Raw genomic sequence first — 20867 nt, 5'->3', positions numbered from 1 at the left:
CTAAGAATGAAGTTCTATGGAAAGTAGGTCTGCATTCCCTTAACAATTGTGTGTATTGAGCCGTACTGTATTGTACCCATTCTGCATCTGGTAATAAAATGTTCAATCAATCATTCCAATAATACACAGTTGGATGTGTTAGTTGGTTGGATGCACTTCAAGCTGCTTCCACATGAGGCAACTTCTCTCAATCATTCCAATAATACACAGTTGGATGTGTTAGTTTGGTTGGATGCACTTCAAGCTGCTTCCACATGGAGGCAACTTGTCTTTTTTGTAGTTGTGGGAACTACTTTTTCTGGCGGATGGTTTTTTCAATAAATCTTCGATTAATGTGTGTTTATTGTATAGAAATAAGGTTGGATGAATCTGGCAGTTGTATAAAAGCTTTACATCACTTGCAGTCGTGATTTGTGACCAATAAACCATGCCTAGGGGGGTCTAACGACCACCCCTAGGCATGGTTTATTGGTCACAAACCACTCCTGCGCGTGATGTAATGCTTAAATACAACACAGGGCTAGAAAAGAACATATGAATATACTGGGAACACACAGAACAAAAGACTGAACACTAGACAGAGTAAACATAACAATCAACAAGGGAACAAGAGACAAAGTAGCAGGGGAAGGGCACAGAGAGACATGTAGACATTAAAGATACACCAGTGCACCAGGAGGGTATGCATGAGGGAGATAAGGGGAAGTTCAGATGAATTTCCAGCAGGGGGAGGTACAGATGGGAAATGTCTGTGCAAAGGTGGGGGTAAATGTGGGGGTTGTTGAGGAGTACAGACAAGGGGGAAGGGTCCTAGAATAGGCGGAGGAATATTGTTCATGAGTGGAGGGAGACCATGGGAGAGAATGTGAAAAGGTGGGGGCTCTTGAGGAGTACAGACAGGGGAGAAAAGTCCTGGGAATTGTGGACCCTTACACACTTCATCCAAAAACCAAAAAAAAATCCATCCAACGTCCAAAAAACGAGTTAAAGACAGGGACAATCTCTGGTAATGGCCAGAAGTAAAGATTACACTGGTATGGTCCTTTGACGTAAGAGATAAAGGACCATGGATTTTCAGGTGTAAATAACCTCTCTCTTTTGTCTTGCAGTTTAAACGAGATGGCACAGATTTGCAGATGTTGCTGAACTGGGGGAAGCAATTCCCTTACACTTTTCCACTGTGGTTTGGTCCTTTCGCTGGATTCCTCCACGTTCACCACCCAGATTATGTGAAAACCATACTGGCCTCATCAGGTTGTGTGTGTGTGTGTGTGTGTGTGTGTGTGTGTGTGTGTGTGTGTGTGTGTGTGTGTGTGTGTGTGTGTGTGTGTGTGTGTGTGTGTGTGTGTGTGTGTGTGTGTGTGTGTGTGTGTGTGTGTGTGTGTGTGTGTGTGTGTGTGTGTGTGTGTGTGTGTGTGTGTGTGTGTGTGTGTGTGTGTGTGTGTGTGTGTGTGTGTGTGTGTGTGTGTGTGTGTGTGTGTGTGTGTGTGTGTGTGTGTGTGTGTGTGTGTGTGTGTGTGTGTGTGTGTGTGTGTGTGTGTGTGTGTGTGTGTGTGTGTGTGTGTGTGTGTGTGTGTGTGTGTGTGTGTGTGTGTGTGTGTGTGTGTGTGTGTGTGTGTGTGTGTGTGTGTGTGTGTGTGTGTGTGTGTGTGTGTGTGTGTGTGTGTGTGTGTGTGTGTGTGTGTGTGTGTGTGTGTGTGTGTGTGTGTGTGTGTGTGTGTGTGTGTGTGTGTGTGTGTGTGTGTGTGTGTGTGTGTGTGTGTGTGTGTGTGTGTGTGTGTGTGTGTGTGTGTGTGTGTGTGTGTGTGTGTGTGTGTGTGTGTGTGTGTGTGTGTGTGTGTGTGTGTGTGTGTGTGTGTGTGTGTGTGTGTGTGTGTGTGTGTGTGTGTGTGTGTGTGTGTGTGTGTGTGTGTGTGTGTGTGTGTGTGTGTGTGTGTGTGTGTGTGTGTGTGTGTGTGTGTGTGTGTGTGTGTGTGTGTGTGTGTGTGTGTGTGTGTGTGTGTGTGTGTGTGTGTGTGTGTGTGTGTGTGTGTGTGTGTGTGTGTGTGTGTGTGTGTGTGTGTGTGTGTGTGTGTGTGTGTGTGTGTGTGTGTGTGTGTGTGTGTGTGTGTGTGTGTGTGTGTGTGTGTGTGTGTGTGTGTGTGTGTGTGTGTGTGTGTGTGTGTGTGTGTGTGTGTGTGTGTGTGTGTGTGTGTGTGTGTGTGTGTGTGTGTGTGTGTGTGTGTGTGTGTGTGTGTGTGTGTGTGTGTGTGTGTGTGTGTGTGTGTGTGTGTGTGTGTGTGTGTGTGTGTGTGTGTGTGTGTGTGTGTGTGTGTGTGTGTGTGTGTGTGTGTGTGTGTGTGTGTGTGTGTGTGTGTGTGTGTGTGTGTGTGTGTGTGTGTGTGTGTGTGTGTGTGTGTGTGTGTGTGTGTGTGTGTGTGTGTGTGTGTGTGTGTGTGCGTGCGTGCGTGCGTGCGTGCGTGCGTGCGTGCGTGCGTGCGTGCGTGCGTGCGTGCGTGCGTGCGTGCGCGTATGCGCGTATGCGTGCGCGCGTATGCGTGCGTGCTGTCTCATCACATCTGATTCATTCAGTTATTCAAATGGAATACAATATAGCCAATATCTTTTTGTAATTTGTCAACAGAACCCAAAGATGACCTGACATACAGGTTTCTGTTACCATGGCTCGGTGAGGCTGCCTATCATATTTACAAAAGCCTATTACAGAGTTGCTCATAAAATAGAGATCAATGCTGACCATGAGATACACATTTTTATGATATTTTAGATATTAATTTCTCTCTCCTTTCTTTCTATCTTTCTAGGGGATGGTTTGCTAGTGGCAAAAGGCCAGAAGTGGTCTAGTCATAGAAAACTCATAACCCCGGGCTTCCATTATGAAGTTTTGAAGCCTTATGTAAAACTGATGTCAGATTCTACAAAAACTATGTTGGTATGTTCTTGACTTTTATTATTATTATTATTTGATGCATTATTGTCAATGAATTGAATTTTCTTTTGACAGAATTAATACGAACAGTGTATGGTTGAGTAATTTCTAGAAACTTCTTTGGGTCTCCTGCCTCTGTTCTTCCTCTCTCCCAGGACAAATGGGAGGGTTACGCCAAAACCAACGAATCATTTGAATTATTTGAACACGTGAGCCTCATGACACTGGATAACATCATGAAGTGTGCTTTCAGCTGCAACAGCAATTGTCAGACGGAAGGGTCAGTAGACGCCATGCCTAGATTCTATATTTCCTCACTATTAAAAATACAGAAATCTATCTATCTATCTATCTATCTATCTATCTATCTATCTATCTATCTATCTATATCTATCTATCTATCTATCTATCTATCTATCTATCTATCTATCTATCTATCTATCTATCTATCTATCTATCTATCTATCTATCTATCTATCTATCTATCTATCTATCTATCTATCTATCTATCTATCTATCTATCTATCTATCTATCTATCTATCTATCTATCTATCTATCTATCTATCTATCTATCTATCTATCTGTCTTTATTTATTTAAAGGGTTCATTATTTCATACAGAAGTAAGAGTCCTCTACTGAAAACATTCTTAATCAACTAATAGTCTAATAGTATTCTGTCAACTAATTGATTAGTCCATTTCATTTACAAATCTGGATAGTTGTGTGTCCCAAATTATTATGATATGATATACTTTATTGAAACTGCCCCAAGCGGGTTGATGTTGTATCACATGGTATCATGGTAACGTGATGAAACACAATTTTCCCAGATTTGTCCATTAAAATGGAGTCATTGACTAGTCAACAAAATCATTGACTATAGTCAATAAGAATATCTTTGGCAGAGGACAGCCATAGTATAGTGCAATATTTGAACTGATCTCTCACTTCATCCATATACGATTTAAAAACTGTGGGAAATCTCTAATATTGTTTTCACATTTCAGGGGAACAAACACTTACATCAACGCAGTGTTCGAGCTCCTTTCTCTGGCTAATCTACGGTTCCGGACCTTCCCATACCACAACGATATCATCTTCCACCTCAGCCCACACGGCTTTCGCTACCGGAATGCACTCAAGGTGGCTCACAGTCACACGGGTAGGTTCTGACATCACCAGGGTTATCATCCCTGCATGTATGATAATGACATTAATAATGATGTTACCAAATCTCAATTGTACTTAATCATAGGACACTGTGTACATAAACTCCTCAAAAAAGGTCTGGAAACGTTATTTCGGTCTATTATTCCTCCCCTTTAATAATACCAATTGGTATTGTATTTTATATAGTTGGAAAGCCTGATTAGTCACCTTTACAATGAGGTACAACTTCTAAGCATGCATTCCTGGAATCAGCAACACAGCTAACCATGTGTAGCGGCCCAAAAGAATGTGCCAAAATCCTCTGCAATATTCTTCTGTTGGTATTCACTCTTGTTTTGAGTTGCTTGGTGGATTGGATGAATGCACTCTCCCACAGTAATAAGGAAAAACAACACATATTGGCAATTTTTACACTTTATTAATTTTACACCGTCAGAGAACTCAGTAGCGTGTGGAAGATCCATACAGTCACAACAGCTTGGCACCTCCTCCTCACACTGGTCATCAGCCTGGTCACACACTGCTGTGGGATGGCATCCCATTCCTCAACCAGGATTTGCCGCAAGTCAGCCAACATGGTTGCGTTGGTCACTCTAGCACATACCTATTACAGTGGGAGAGTGCAATCATCCAATCCACCAAGCAACTCAAAACGAGAGTGAATACCAACAGAAGAATATTGCATAAATAGTTTTTAGGCCGCTACACACACTGTGCTATGTTGCTTATTCCAGGACTGCACGCTCCTTAAAAGTTGTACCTCGTTGTAAAGGTCATTAATTTAAAAAAAAAATCCATCTTCTCTTAGTGTAGTGCAGGGTACGAAACAGATTTTATGGCTTGTTTTGTTGTGTTTTTATTGTGTTTGTTTTTTATGTGTTTGTTTTTATTGGTATTGTGTTTTTACTGTGTTTTTATGTTTTCCATCAAGGACCACTTTGGAAATAAGTGTTTTAAGTTATGCTTTTTAGTGCAATCCTCTGGAGTGCAGGGTCATGATACTACAATGTTGTGTATGATACTGTGGTTTTCCTAATAAAATCTAATAAAATCAAATCAAATTAGGCTTTCCAACGATATAAAATACAATACCAATTGGTATTATTAAAGGGGAGGAATAATCAAGTTTATATATTTTGAGAGGTGCCTCTAATATTCCAATGTTCTTTGCAGATGAAGTCATAAGGAGGAGGAAAGAAACACTAAAGGATGAGAAGGAGCTCGGCAGGATACAAGCTAAGAGAAACTTGGACTTTCTCGATATCCTTCTTTGTGCAAGAGTATGTCACACATCATCACACCCTCAATACCTTGGTTTAGGTAGAACTCACCATACACTGTTGTCATTTCAATGCTGCTGTTATGCAGCCATTCATCTGGAAAACCCAGATACTCTTGCAGCTAATTGTGTAGTGTGTGTGAGAGAGCTTCCGGGTGCAGTTTACTGACTCAAAGTCGAAGATTATTGGCCGCTAAACCTCTTTCCCTTTCCTGAAATGTCACGGTGAATGCTCTAGAGCGATTTGGTGTTCTGGTAATAAATGGCTCTGAGTAGGTCTACCTACCCACTGCACAAAACCACACCCTGCATTATGCTTTACTGAAAAAGTTGTTAAGTTGAAATGCTTTCCTCATGTGGAAAAGATGTAAACAAATCAGAATCTTACCATGTTTTTATATGTAAAACATATGCCAGTTAATCCACATATATTTTTCTTATATATGACTGGGCTGGGCAATTATTTATAATATATATATTTTTTTTATTTGAACACATAGCAGCATGCATTAGATGAAATTAGAAAAGTAGTGATATCTGAAGGTGGAAATGATATGTTTCTTATAATACTTTTCTGTATATAGGCCGCCACAGTACTTTTAGTAGACAGTGGAAACACAGTACCTGCTGTCAGACTCTTGACTCCAAAGAGTCTGTATGTGCGAGACTATGCAACCAAATAAACCTAAACTCTTGAATTCTTGAACTTGGATTTGCTATTGCAAAGTACTATGATGGCATGAACAAAGAGCACATCGGATTCTTTACTATATCATTAGTTGACCTCTTCTATCTTCCTGTCAGGATGAACAGCAGCAGGGTCTGTCAGACGAGGCCCTGCGAGCGGAGGTGGACACCTTCATGTTTGCGGGCCATGACACCACAGCCAGTGGGATCTCCTTTGCCTTCTACGCTCTGGCCTGCAACCCAGAGCACCAGCAGATCTGCAGGGATGAGATCATCGAAGCCCTGGATGGCAAGGACACCATGGCATGGTAGGAACTGTGTTCAGACAGATCACCATGTTGTGGAAGTCAGTGATTCGTGTATGCTCTCTTGTTTGGGTTAGCTAACACATTGGTTCCCAGATATAACCCATGGGCCCTTGAGGGGGTCCCTAGCAAGAAAATTACATTTCACTATTATTTCATTCACTGCAAGTTAGGACAATTAGAGAATGTATATGAATGACTATTACATTTACATTTGTCATTTAGCTGACACTTTTATCCAAAGCGACTTACAAGTTCTGTACCACAAGTCAGCAGGAAGGGTACAACTATTTCAGCTGAGTAACAATGTTCATCAAACAGTGCTGAAACCTGGATGCTGCAGTGTTGAGTGCATAGTACTAAAGACATATAAGTATAGTAGGAAGAGTGCATGAAGGTAAGACAGTAAAAAGGTTAGTGTTCAGCCGGTCAAGGAGTTCACAAAGGTTATTGGCGGTCGGGGACTACGGCTACATTTTCCACTGTGATGGAAAGGTCAGTCAGCGGGGAGGATTTGGCCGGCAGGTGAAGCAATTCTGTTTTGCTTAGGTTCAGTTTGAGGTGGTTGGTCGTCATCCAGGCGGAGATGTCGGACAGACAGGCAGAGATTTTCACTCAGAGACATGGATATCTGAGGGAGGAGAGGAGAGGAAGAGTTGAGTATCATCGGCTTAGCAATAATACAAGAAGGCATGAGACATGATGTTACCCAGATATTTGGTGTAGAGGGAGAAGAGAAGGGGTCCAAGGACTGAGACCGATCGTCGAGGTAGGATGTCAGCCATACCAGCGCAGAGCCTGCCACTCCCATTCCTGCGAGGGATGCGGGGAGGATCTGATGGTTGACTGTGTCGAAGGCTGCCGACAAGTCCAGGAGAATCAGGACAGAGAAGAGGCCCTTTGCTTTTGCTAAGTGAAGAGCCTCTGTGACCGCTATGAGGGGCGTCTCTGTGGAGTGACCAGTCCTGAAGCCTGACTGATCCAGGAGGTCATTCTGTAAAAGATAATCAGTAAGTTGGTTGGATACAGCATGTTCAAGTGATTTAGAAAGGAAGGAGAGAAGAGAGACTCTGGCTTGTTTTAGGGAGGTGGGAACCACCCCCGAATTGAGGGAGGAGTTGATGGTTGCCGTTAGGAATGGGAGGATGTCTGGTGCTATGGTCTGGAGGAGTGGGGAGGGTATCGGGTCCAGCTGGCATGTAGTGGGACGGTTCGATGTTACCAGTGTCAAGGCCTCTGCGTCTGTAATGGGAGAGAAAGATGACAGAGTAAAGGATGAGGTTCTCGATTCAGCATTTGGAATGGGCGGGGGTTGGGAGAAGCAGCTGCGGATGCTCTCCACTTTGTACACAAAGTCTTCGTCAGAGAGAGAGGAGGTAGGACATGGTGGCGTGCAGTTTGCGAAGGTTCTTAGCTGAGGCCTCGATCTTATAGGTTTTGGAGAAAGCAAACAAGATGCTGTGATAGGTGGTGATGTCACCAGGTGTGACTTTCTATTAGAGCTGGGCATAGATAAAATTGTTTAATCTAGATTAATCTACCTGCAATCCTGGAATTAATCTAGATTAATCTAGATTAAAATGGCTCAAAAAAAAATGTCTGCCGAAGGTGTTCAAAATAGGTGTGTTCTACCCAAATAATGACCAGAGGAGGAGATTTATCCTCTCCTCTTCATCTGAGGAGTCACTAGGTGTTCTATCTCCTTGTTCAACAGCATGAACATGTCTCTTCTTTTTGTAATTTCCAGTGTTTCTTTTAAAACCAGATTTATCGTAATTTTCTGTGCCCTTCCTTTGATGCCATTAACATTGTTACACTGATATTGACAGCTCTCTCCAGTGTCAAATCACTCTCTGTCAGTAGTTTCTTCTGTGAACCTTCATTTCTTAATCCACACACAAACCTGTCTCTCAATGTGTCTTTTAGTGAATCTCTAAATTCACAATGCTGCTGACTGGTTGCTCACACACAGACTGCTGCAGAAGCAGGTTTCTCAACAAATTCAGTGCAAGCTCAGTGTAACAGTTCCATGAATGAATGAATGAATGAATGAAAACGTTATTTAACAGATTGCAGAATGGGTACAATACAGTACGGCTCAATACATACAATTGTTAAGGGGATGCAGACCAGAGAAAGACGTTTGTCTTGTTTACATCAGGGTCCCCCATTTTCATTTATTTGCTCCACATTGTCATTAGCCCCTTTCGTGACTGTGATGCACTGAGTAAATCCACAGTCACTTGCTCCTCAATAGGAAACCAACCTAGATTTACCATGAAGGACTGGTTCTGGCCGAACCGTTCGTTATACAAGAATCACAGAGAAATTACAAAGGTACTCACAGTTGCACAAGGATTTCGGACAGAGATAAGGGATGGTGCGCATGCGCTGTGATCACCCAACGACGGAAATAATGCCGTTTTGAGCAGTTTATAAAAATTATTTAAAATGTTTATTAGCAACGCAGAGCTTTCAAACCATCCCGTATCTCTGTCCGAAACCCTCGTGCAACTGTGAGCACCTTTGAAACGTCTCTGTGATTCTTGTATAACGAACGGTTCAGCCAGAACCAGTCCTTCATGGTAAATCTAGGTTAGTTTCCTATTGAGGAGCAAGTGACTGTGGATTCACTCCGTGCATCACAGTCACGAAAGGGGCTACATTGTCATCAAACGGTCCAATATTTCCAATAACCCAAGCCATTTCTGTTGTAAACACTCACGATAGTCCAGTCGATCCTTCCTTTAGTGTGTAAAGTGGATTTCCTCCTCTTGTAGATGTTTCCCAGTGCCGCCCGTATCAACGTGAGCTAACATGCTAACTTGCGTCGTTAATAATGTAAACAAAGCTTGCAACAGACTTCTTTTTTCTTGCATTGCGCAGATTCAGACGTCCTCATCGCCGAATTGTGTTATATCCTGAGGACTTCTTAACCTCACCTGTATAACAATGATTGTAACACTTCCTCCGGTCCTGGTCCTATGGGACCAAGATCCAGACATTCATATTCACAACCTCCCATCAATAACAATAACTCTCAGTCATCATTTCCAACCGGTGGGCTGATGCCAGATCGGCATCAGCCCACCGGTTGGAAATGATGACTGAGAGTTATTGTTATTGATGGGAGGTTGTGAATATGAATGTCTGGATCTTGGTCCCATAGGACCAGGACCGGAGGAAGTGTTACAAATGATTACCGGACCACTACTTTAGTTTAACACATTATTCTGACTACAGCTCCGGTAGTGCAATCACTTCCTGGTACCACAGCTGGGAACTACGGCAAGTATTTAAGGACAATACAGACCCAACGTTGAGAAAAAGATTAACGGCGTCAATTATATTATCGCGCGATACTAGTCTCGCGATAACGCAGCACGTTAACGCCGTTAACGGCCCAGCTCTACTTTCTATACTTCCTCTCAGCCGCTCTCAGGACCTGTCTTTCTTCTCTCACTGCATCCGACAGCCATGGACTGGGTGGGGAACGGCGGGCAGGCCTCTCGGTGAGGGGACAGAGCTTGTTGAAGGGGGTTGAGAGGGCTGAGAGGAGGGTGGAGGTTGCTGTATCTGTGGGGAAAGCAGAGAAAGTCTCACTCAAAGGTAGAGCGGATAGGATGTCGGAGGAGAGGGTGGAGGGGGATAGGGAGTGTAGGTTGCGTCTGACTGAGACGTTGGGGTGGATGGTTTTGGGTTAAGCATAAGAGTTAGTGAGAAGGATATGAAGAAGTGGTCAGATATATGCAGGGGAGTTACCATGGTGTTAATGATGCTGGAGTTACAGGAGAATATGAGATCCAAGGAGCTGCCTTCTTTGTGAGTGGGAAGCATGACAGTGGGAGTCAGGTCAAAGGATTGTAGGAGAGAGACCACTGTGTCTGACTGAGACGAGTCAGGCAGGTTGAAATCGCCCATTAGAAGGAGGGGAGTGCCATTTTCTGGGAAAGAGCTTAGAAGCATGTCCAGCTTGTCTGGGAAGTGATCGAGGGGACCTGGAGGGTGATAGAGAGTAACAATGGTGAGATTGAATGGATTAGAGACAGATACTGCATGATAATCGAAAGAGGTGAGTGACAGAGCTGGAAGTGATATTGAGTTTGTAGACCATGATGGAGAGGTCAAATACCAGTGCATCCACCAAGTCTGGAAGGTTGTGGTGTGTGAGAGAAGTTATAGTTTGTAGATAAAGCTGCCGGTGTTGTCGAATTATCTGGCGTTATCCAGGTCTCAGTAAGGGCCAGAAGCTGGAGGTTTTGACTATGGGCATAGGCAGTAATGAAGTCTGCTTTCCTGACAGCTGATTTTAAGATTAACTAGCTGGAACTCTGTTCCAGTTTAAAGCAATGTTTCTCAGTAGCTGTCCTTATCATTCAGGCTGTTGTCAGCACAGAATGACTATCCTGATCATAGCTTACACTCTCCCCCAACACAAATCCCCCCCAAATCCCCCATTGAAACAAAGTAAACCAATCTTTGTACGGTAAAGGTGGTGGGAGCACAGCAAAAAGATGATGTCTGGTTTCAAACAGTGCTCCAGCGATCCAGTTTAAACAATGAAGACGAACAACTCTTAACACAGTGATCACAGTGTGTTCGCCCCAAAGGCATATTCATTGTGAGTGTTATCTTTTTTTTAGGGAACACCTCAGTAAAATCCCGTACACCACCATGTGCATAAAGGAATCCCTTCGTCTTTACCCCCCTGTACCCGGAATGTCCCGGAAAATCACCAAACCAATGACCTTCATCGATGGAAGGACTGCACCAGAAGGTACCTTGTGTATTTGTGTCTAACTAGAAAGTAATGAAGTAAGGAAGTGTGTGCGATGAGTTCACCTCCACGTGGACACGACTTATTGGAGTTCTTCTGTCCTAGAATAGCCATTTATATTCAACACAATGCATTTTACAATGGCTCCCTCCGTGACCTTTCCCTCACTACGTACCAGTTGGAAGATTAACTTGTTTGTTTTGTGTCCACTAGAGCTGTCCTCTACGGGTCCTACTAATCACCATAAAGTACCACAAAGATCCACAAAGTACCCCAAAATATACCCCAAAATACCCCAAAGTACCCTAAAAATACCCCAAAGTACCACAAAATACCCCAAAGTACCACAAAATATCCGAAAGTATAACACAAAATACCCCAAAGTATACCCTAAAATACCACAAAGTATCACAAAATACCCCCAAATAACCAATGTACCACAAAATACTGGCTCAGAGGTAGAGCAGGTCAACTAATGATCATAGGTCAATGGTTTGGTCAGTGGTTTGAATCCCAGCTCCTTCTGTTCCTTCTGCCCGAAGTGTCCTTGGGCAAGACACTGAACCCAAAATTTAGTGAAGGAGAGGCAATTATAAAGCTCTTGTGTGCAGGTAGGAAAGCGCTATATATGTGCAGTCCATTTCCCATTCCCAAAGTACCACATAATCAAAACAAATGTTTATTCATAATATTATATTATTATATTAATATTAAATTATAATATATTATAATCTCCAAATGTAATAATAACATCTGTATTGAACACTGAACAAACAGTATAACATGTTTGAACAAATTCCAGTAATGATGGAAGAAAAGAGACAACAGTAGGCTATAATACATGACAACATAACAGGACATTCTAACTGTGTTATTACATTACATTCTATACTTATTATATATAAGAGGGGCATTCTGAACCGTGCTGATATTCATGATATATGAACGGTTAAATCACTTGTAAAAGTATCACTGTGCCGCTGACTGTATTTTAGATTGTTACAATTTAACTGGTATGAGGTTGCTTAGCAATGATAAACATTGGGGCAAACTATTGTGTGATGCAGAAGGCTGAAAGCAGCACATTTGAGTCAACTATTGTTTTCAGACTTTGTTTCAAACACTTTGGGGTATTTTGTGGTACTGTGTGGTATTTTGGGGTATACTTTGGGGTATTTTGGGGCATTTTGGGGTATTTTGGGGTATACTTTGGGGTATTTTGTGGTATTTTGGGGTACTTTGTGGTATTTTGGGGTATACTTTGTGGTATTTTGTGGTACTTTGTGGTATTTTGGGGTATACTTTGTTGTATTTGGTGGTACTTTGGGGTATTTTGGGGTATACTTTGGGGTATCTTGTGGTACTTTGTGGTATTTTGTGGTACTTTGTGGTATTTTGGGGTATTTTGTGGTAATTTGGGGTATTCTTAGGGTACTTTGGGGTACTTTGTGGTTCTTTGTGGTACTTTATGGTGATTAGTAGGACCCTTATCATGAACTGTTGTAGTAAGTAATCAGGAGCAAGTGCTATCATCTGCATTTTACAGGTCCCATAAGTCTTTATTTATTATCATTATTTGATCATAGATTCAAGATTCAAGAGGTTTATTCATCACATACATACACAAGAAGACATATAGTGAAATTAAAGTGGCCATGCCCGTATTCGAAAAAATACAAATAATAATAGAATAGAATAGACATGAGTCACATGAATAGTCACATCATACCTTTCTCCTCAGAATGCATTTAAAATGTATTAATAATATGAAATGATTGACTCATTATATGTTTGCATAGCAGCAGCCTATAATAACACCTAAAAGCAGTGGTCATTCTCACTGTCTGCTTGGCTGGTGATGGTAGATCTCTCCAGCCTGGGAAAAGAGCAAAGTAGATCTCGTACCTGAAAAGGTTGCTCATCCTTGCCCTAGCCTTTGCTTCCCTGCTAGCCCACAGCAGGTAAGCAAAAGGCCATCATCATAGGGCTTAACGCATTGGAAGCTTTGTCTACAATGTCAACATCATTCTCATCATTCTCCCCCCCCCCCCCACAGGCTGTATTGTTGCAACCAATGTGTTTGGGATTCACAGGAACGCATCTGTCTGGGAGAACCCCAATGTAAGCATGCCTACAGTTCATACAATGCTTCCTTGTTGACCAGTGCTCTGTTATGTAATTATACACAACTTTAAATGGACATTTCACTTCAGTAGAACTTGTCAAGTGTCAGCAGTCTTACCTCTATGTAAGTGCATCTACAAGTAAGCTAGCAACTTCTGTCCCTGTCGTCCACCGTCAACACCACCCTCCCTCCCAGGTGTCAGGCTCCGCATTCAATTCCATTCATTTTGGGGCTTAATTAGATGATAGTCTAAATGTCATACTTACTAGCTTACTTGTAGATGACCTTTAATGGGGGTAAGACTACAGAGTTTTGACTACTAAATTGAAATATCCCTTTAAGACTCACTCAAACTGGAATACTATAATTTACAACGGAATGATGTTTCCCCCTTTTTGTTATCCTGCATCGTCAAAGGTGTTTGACCCTCTCCGTTTCCTGCCTGAGAATTCTTCAAACAGGTCTCCTCATGCTTTTGTGCCGTTCTCAGCCGGTCCCAGGTCTGTCCGCACACCAACACATAGTTCCTCACAATACACATGTCATTGCTAAAAGTGATTAAAAGTGCAGGTCAGTATAAAACAGTGCATAGACAGGTATAAAAAGTTTAAAAGATATCAATATATATATAAAGAAATAAATCCAACATCATGAAAATAACATATCAATGTGAATATGAATATAGAGGGATGATTATTGCACAGATATGTGAGATTATTACTGCTGGTGTTTAGAGTTATTACGTTCTGATTACCTGGGGATAAAAGTATTTTAAACATTGATATGATCAAACAATAATAATAATGATAATAATATATCTTTTCTTTCTCTTTTTTTCATGAATAAATAAATAAAATTACTTATGGGACCTTTAAATTGCTGATGATAGCACTTTCTCCTGATTACTTTTTAACGGTTAATAATTAATTAACCCCATTTATAAAGTTCTGAGTATCTGGGGAGAAAAGTATTTTAAACATTGATATAATCAAACAACAATAAAAATACCGTTAAAATGCAGATGATAGCACTTGCTCCTGATTACTTCTTAACAGTATAGCATTCAAATAAATGTTTGGCTATTTTGCTTTAAAATCCAAGATTAAGAAAGAAGACAAAGTCCTCATTTGTCAAGATGCTTATTTGAGAAGAACAACACAAAATAATCAATATATTGCAGTAATTCTCTCTTATTTCAGAGGCAAAAATTATAATATTCCGGTTGTTACTCCTCCAGAGGTCAAAAAGTGCATAGGTTTTTATGAATTAATGACTGAATAACAGCATCTGCCTTTGAGACCTTACTATTCCGTCTTGGGTCAGGGTGTGACCGATCTAAAAACACAAAAACACCACCCAATATACGTTGGTAGTCATTGAGGTCTGGAAGGGCTACTATGAAACTGGTCATGTAATTTGGCCCATATATACAGTACATGAACTAAGGCCACCCTGGGGCCATAGAGGTTATCTGTTACTATTACATACCTTCATTTGGGGTCAGCTATAGTCTGCAGTGGGATGAATGGAATACTCTTTCTAATCAATTGATTGATTGATTGATTGATTGATTGATTGATTGATTGATTGATTGATTGATTGATTGAAAAGTTTATTAACAGATTGCAGAATGGGTACAGTACAGTACAGCTCAATACAATTGTTAAGGAGATGCAGACCAGAGAAAGACTTTCGCCTTGTTTACATCAGGGTCCCCCATTTTCAATTCATCATAACATATATGACACACACGACATACAGATAGACAGTACTGCTACATCTATACATTTATGACATACCAGATTTGCAAATACGGTACTGTTTGTGATACAAAAAGTGTCCAGAAAAAGAGTGTATATACATTTGACGTAGAAACTGTACATTGGAGGAGGTTGGGTAGGTGGGGTGGGGTGGGGTTGGGGGGGGGCTGTACATTGGAGGTGGGGGGGGGTTGGGTAGGGGGTGGGTGGGGGACACTGTACACTGGAATACTGACAAAGCCATACTTGGTAATTTACTGTACAACTGGGTTAGGACATTTGTAGGGGCCAGTTTCGAATTGCAGTCTCCCGTAAGTGTTCTTTGAGAGTGTTTTTGAAAGTGGGTAGTGATTCACATTCCTTTACAGCTTTGGGTAGGGCATTCCACATTGATGTGGCATAATTACGAAACGTGTTTAGTCCCTTGTTTGAGCCGAATCTGTGTTTAACATGATTTGTGGAGCTCCCTCTGGTGTTGTGATCCTGGTATTCACTGACCTTTGGGAAGTATTTTGACATGTACATGGGTACCTTGGTCGTGTAGTGTATCTTGTAGACCAGGCCCATTGCAAGTTGCTGTACTCTGTTGTCTACTCTAAGCCATCCTAGGTTGTCAAAGTGGGCAGGGGTGAGGTGGGTTCTAGGAGTCAGGTCAAGCAGTAGTCTGACTAGTTTGTTTTAAGATGTTTGTAATTTGGTTTTTAGTGCCTTTGAGGTGCTTTGGTACCATGAGGTGCAAGCATAGTCATAGTACCCTTGAATGAGTGCTCCTGCCAGAGTCTTCAGGGTATTCTTGTTTACCAGAGAGGAGATCCGGTACAAGAATCGAGTTCGTTGGTTGACTTTTTTTATTACATTGGATGCCATTTTGTCACAGGAAAGATTAGCCTCAATGTAGCAGGGTGGATTATCCCTGCTTCGTGGGAACGGTTGCTGGCAGTCACGAGGTAGCTGGACACAGTAGAACTCTGTCTGACTGCACCCTCGTCTTTGGGCCTGGGGCGTCGACTGGAGGCTGGTAGTGTGAGTGGATGGGGCCCGGGATTTACCAACCTGGTCTGGTACTCTGGTCTTCCTTCCCTGCAGCAGGGCGGTCAGCAGTACTCCCCAACACGCTCCCACTCCCCCCAGTTGCTCCTTAAACCCTCCCACACCTCGTGACTGAATTGTAATCAAATACTCTGAGTTCCCCCTGCAAGCAGTACCCTCCCTCAATGACCCTAGAAACCTTACAATGAAGAGGGAACGGTGGAATAGGAAAGGGTTAATTATATTAACATTACCCACACCAAAAGGATTGTCAACCGGCCCATGGATAGACACACACACCAAATCTCCCATCCGATTCTTTAATGTTATGTACTGGTCAGTTACAATGATCTACTACTAGTGGCCAATTGGACGGAAGTCCCACTATAGTACCGTTGGTAACTCCATACCTCCTAAACACGTATATTATGCACCCACCTCTGGGTTAATATCAGGGATAATATACTTCACTGTGTTTGACTCATCACCCACGTCTGGGTAGTTCACCCTGTATAATACCTCAAAAGGCTTTAATTATACGGCCAGAATAATACCTCTCTAGGCTTTATTTATAATACACCAGTCTGTAACTTCCCCACAGGGAAAGAGTTAATTGGATGGGAAAATATTATTAAACACACATGTTATCACGCTCAAAGGAAAGGAACGAAAAAACAAAAGTGTGGGCCCACTAATACCTTGCAAAAAGCCCTATTCTAATGCCGGCATATATAGTCTGGGGTACCCCTTAGACACTGGTTGTTAGCGTTCACTTCGCCCGCAGGCCGCAGCACACTGTGTAACGTGCAATAGATCCTGGGCACCGAAGCCCTAATGTTACTCTACCAAAATGGCGGCCGCGCCGCTCCACCACCGTCCTGGTGGCAAGATGGCGTCGAACGCTCTCGTCGCAGGTGCTAGCAGGCGGAGCTGGGCAGAGAGGCAGTGCTGGCTGAGAGTGTGTGCTGGGCGATGACGACCTCTGCTGGACGGGACGACTCCCGTGCTGGCTGCTCACAGCCGGTGCAGAGCTGATGCAGAACGCCGGTGAAGACAGCTGCTGACGGCTGGAGCAGACTGTTTGTAGGTCCACGCACACGTATCTGGGCTCGCACTCTATACCGACACAGTAACTGCTATAACCCGACTACTAAGGACTCAGATATGTTATTAGCCGCACGCTACTTATACTACTGTAACCCGATAATGTTAGTACCTTGTTCTGTACCGTTTGCTCACACACTATCGCTGGTACTCCTAGGATGTCACGTCAACTAGCAAGTACTTCCTATCACCCGTCGCTATCCCACGGGGCTCTCCAGCTTCACTTCTTCAACGGGGCTATTCCAAAGCACACGCCCGTTGTGGCTGCGACCGTTCACGGTCAAGTCCAAAGCCAAAGAGGTTCTCTTTCCGTCTTCCGCTCCCATATATCACGTTCCATCTCTCTCCAACACTCTCTGTCAGACACCGCCCCCTGCTGGTCCCGCCTACTAGTCACACAGGGAAGGATGTTGATTATGGTCCAGCGATACTGTGTATGGTCCATACTTCAGTCGATAGAAGGAAGAGAAACTCATATCATTGCTCGTGGGAATATCAATGATGTCTTTGTGTACAAAGGGGATATAAAACACAAGTCAGCAGTTCTGAATAATAGACAATATTTTCAGACTGCTACATCTAGGATGGAACCCAGGTAGGTAATTTCATCTTTCCTTGTGACAATATTGTCACCCACTGTAACTGAGAAGCCGTCGGTCTTGCTGAGTTTGTTATTTGAACCGAAGAGAATGGACTCTGTTTTGCCCATGTGTAATGATAGTTTGTTGTCGGCGAGCCATATGCAGATTTTGCCTAGTTCCGAGCTGAGGGTTTTTTCAACCTGTAACTTGTTCTTGTCAGAGACCAGCAGGGCTGAGTCGTCCGCAAACAGGAACAAGTTGCAGTCACAAGCTGACGACATGTCATTTGCATAAATTAGGAACAGTAGCGGTCCTAGTATGCTTCCTTGTGGAACACGAACAGCTCACTGGGAGGGGGGGGGATAGGGTAGCTGAGAGGGGGGGGATAGGGTCAAGACAGCTGTGCCCTGCGTCCTATCCCCATTTCTTGAACAATAAATGTGTCCTGTCCAGGCCAGGCTTTCTTTAGTTTTGTATGTTTGCTTGATCGTAGATGAGTTTCCTGCAAAAACATGATATCAGAGCCTAAATCTCTTAGTTACAACAAGATTGTTAATAGTGACAAGGCATTCTTTTGTTTACAGTGGGGATTTGCTGCCCTCTAGTGTCTAGTATTTTTTTGTTTAGAGTGCTCAATCACCATAGTTCACACTAGAGTACAGTTTGGAGTATATTATCTGCATACTGTATCCCTGACATAATCCCACCAGGGTCGTGGGAAATGTATAGAAAACACAGAGACAGTACCGCTTGTGGTCAGTAGCTGCTTTCTGAGTTAGAAAGGCAAGAAGACCACAACAAGAAGATTCAAGATTCAAGGGGTTTATTCATCACATACATATAAGACATATAATGAAATGAAGGTGGCCATGCCTGCTTCGATTGTGCAAAAAATACAAATAATAATAGAATAGATAATAAAATAGACATGATAAAAGTACTAAGATAAAATACAATGCTAAGCTTAGGTAATGAGTCCTATGTACACTACTATACAATATACAGTTTGTGTGTGTGTGTGTGTGTGTGTGTGTGTGTGTGTGTGTGTGTGTGTGTGTGTGTGTGTGTGTGTGTGTGTGTGTGTGTGTGTGTGTGTGTGTGTGTGTGTGTGTTCATGTGTGCTTGTGTGTGGAGAGATCAGTGTTCAATGTTCTGATGGCCTGGGCAATAAGCTGAGCCTGAGTCTCTCTGTTCTTTCTGTGTGTATGCGAAGGCGCTTGCCTGACCTCAGCAGCTTGAACAGGCTATTGTTGGGGTGGTGAGGGTCCTTCATTATTCTGCAGGCTATGGATTTGCACCTCCTGTTGTATAAGTCTATGTGTGTTGTCCATGTCAGGTCCTCTGTGATGTGGACTCCCAGGTACTTAAAACTGCTCACCCTGTCCACGATAGCCCCATTAATCCACAGTGACGTGTGTGTCCCCTGCTGTGTTCTCCTAAAATCCACGATCAGCTCCTTGGTCTTACCAATGTTCAGGAGTAGGCTGTTATCCCGGCACCAGCGTGCCAGGACATCAACCTCCTCATCGTTGTTAGAGATCAGCCCCACCACCACCGTGTCGCCAGACTCGCCACTTCATTGTTTATAATGTCACTGTCATGTTATCCGGACCTTGTTCCTGCAGTGGCACACCTCTCTGAAGAAATGCACATGTGGGGAACTATTTGTGTGTTCGGCCGGTCTTTGTCAACTCATAAAGTAGAACATTTCAGAGTTTACCAGGAAACAGCAGCCAAAGTTTTATGAGTTTAAATGAGTTGTGATGTATCTGTGACCTATCACCTTTCATGGTGCAAACATGCACATGAAGTATCATGATATAATAATAATACATTTAATTTATAAGGCGCCTTTCAGGACACTCAAGGTCGCCGTACAACAATTAAAAACAGTTCATTTACAATCGCAATAAAAAAAATTATAAAATCAGACATAGGCCTGCCTAAACAGGTGGATTTTGAGGTGGGTTTTAAATGGGATAATGGAGTCAATATCATCAAAAATATGATGTTGACATACTGGGATTCCTAAGAGTTGATCAAATCACCTGCATCAAGAAATGTTGAATAATCTGGCTGAATCTGCTGCCTTGGATCCGTTTGGTCCTGACTTTCTGACCTAACACACCTGAACGCCATCACCTCGTAATTGCCATTGATTAACAGATTGCAGAATGGGTACAATACAGTACGGCTCAATACACACAATAAGACCAGATGCATTGCAGACCAGAGAAAGGCTTTCGTCTTGTTTACATCAGGGTCCCCCATTTTCAATTCATAACATTTATGACATAGCCTACACGACATACAAATATACAGTACTGTTTATTTAGAGACAGACAGTTTCTAAAAGAGAATATATACATTTGAGGGGGAGGAAACTGTACATTGGGGGGGTTGGACATTTACCAGGGCCAGTTTTAAAATTGTGGCCTCCGGTAGGTACTTTTTTAGAGCAGTTTTGAAGGTGGGTAGGGATTCACATTATTTTACGGCTGTGGGTAGGGCGTTCCACATTGTTGTGGCATAATTGATAAACGTGTTTAGTCCCTTGTTTGAGCCGAATCTGGGTTGGACATGATTTGTGGAACTCCCTCTGGTGTTGTAGTCGTGGTATTTACTGACCTAAAAATGCCAGTTGGTCACATTTACGACTTGACAGGGACCAACCAAGCACACCATGAGTCTATCTAGGAGGGATATACAGAAAGACAGAATTTCAACTGCCGTTTGTGAATGGACAATAACGTACCTTCCTCTTCTCTCACAGGAACTGCATAGGTCAGACCTTTGCCATGAATGAGCTGAAGGTTGTGGTGGCGCAGACACTAAGGAGGTATCACCTGATTGAGGACCCAACTACCAAACCAAAGTTGGTTACTATGATAGTGCTTCGCTCGCTCAACGGCATCCACATCAAACTCAAGCCTGTGGAACTGGAACCTTAAAAGGGAGAAATGTAGGGAATTTCACCTCAAAGGGGAAAGTTATCAGACAATCTGTGCATTTTGATCAGGGACATATTTGTGGAAGTTGAATATTTTAATATGCAAAAATGCCAGTAGCTTACATTACATTGACACACAAATTATGAGGATCATTACTGTTTTATTAAT

At 42.6% G+C, this 20867-nt stretch overlaps 1 protein-coding gene across 1 annotated transcript in view; it reads left to right on the top strand.

Moving 5' to 3' along the window:
* The window catches only part of LOC311246503 (cytochrome P450 4B1-like), a gene marked incomplete at both ends in the record, with an annotated part of 31475 nt that extends 10776 nt beyond the window's left edge, over nt 1-20699 (top strand). The window contains 11 exons of the mRNA XM_084336653.1: nt 1110-1254; nt 2624-2668; nt 2805-2932; nt 3085-3209; nt 3939-4093; nt 5275-5381; nt 6185-6375; nt 11016-11149; nt 13206-13270; nt 13692-13774; nt 20522-20699. Of these exons, the coding sequence (XP_084192779.1) occupies nt 1110-1254; nt 2624-2668; nt 2805-2932; nt 3085-3209; nt 3939-4093; nt 5275-5381; nt 6185-6375; nt 11016-11149; nt 13206-13270; nt 13692-13774; nt 20522-20699 (1356 nt within the window). The remainder of the gene's footprint in view (nt 1-1109; nt 1255-2623; nt 2669-2804; nt 2933-3084; nt 3210-3938; nt 4094-5274; nt 5382-6184; nt 6376-11015; nt 11150-13205; nt 13271-13691; nt 13775-20521) is intronic.
* Between the last annotated feature and the right edge of the window lie 168 nt (nt 20700-20867).

Source organism: Notolepis coatsorum (genome assembly GCF_963971535.1).
Source record: "Notolepis coatsorum genome assembly, chromosome: 19".
NCBI classification, from domain to species: Eukaryota; Metazoa; Chordata; class Actinopteri; order Aulopiformes; family Paralepididae; genus Notolepis; species Notolepis coatsorum.
The sequence above is the reverse complement of the archived record's forward strand: the minus strand, read 5'-3'. Positions and strand labels throughout refer to the sequence as shown.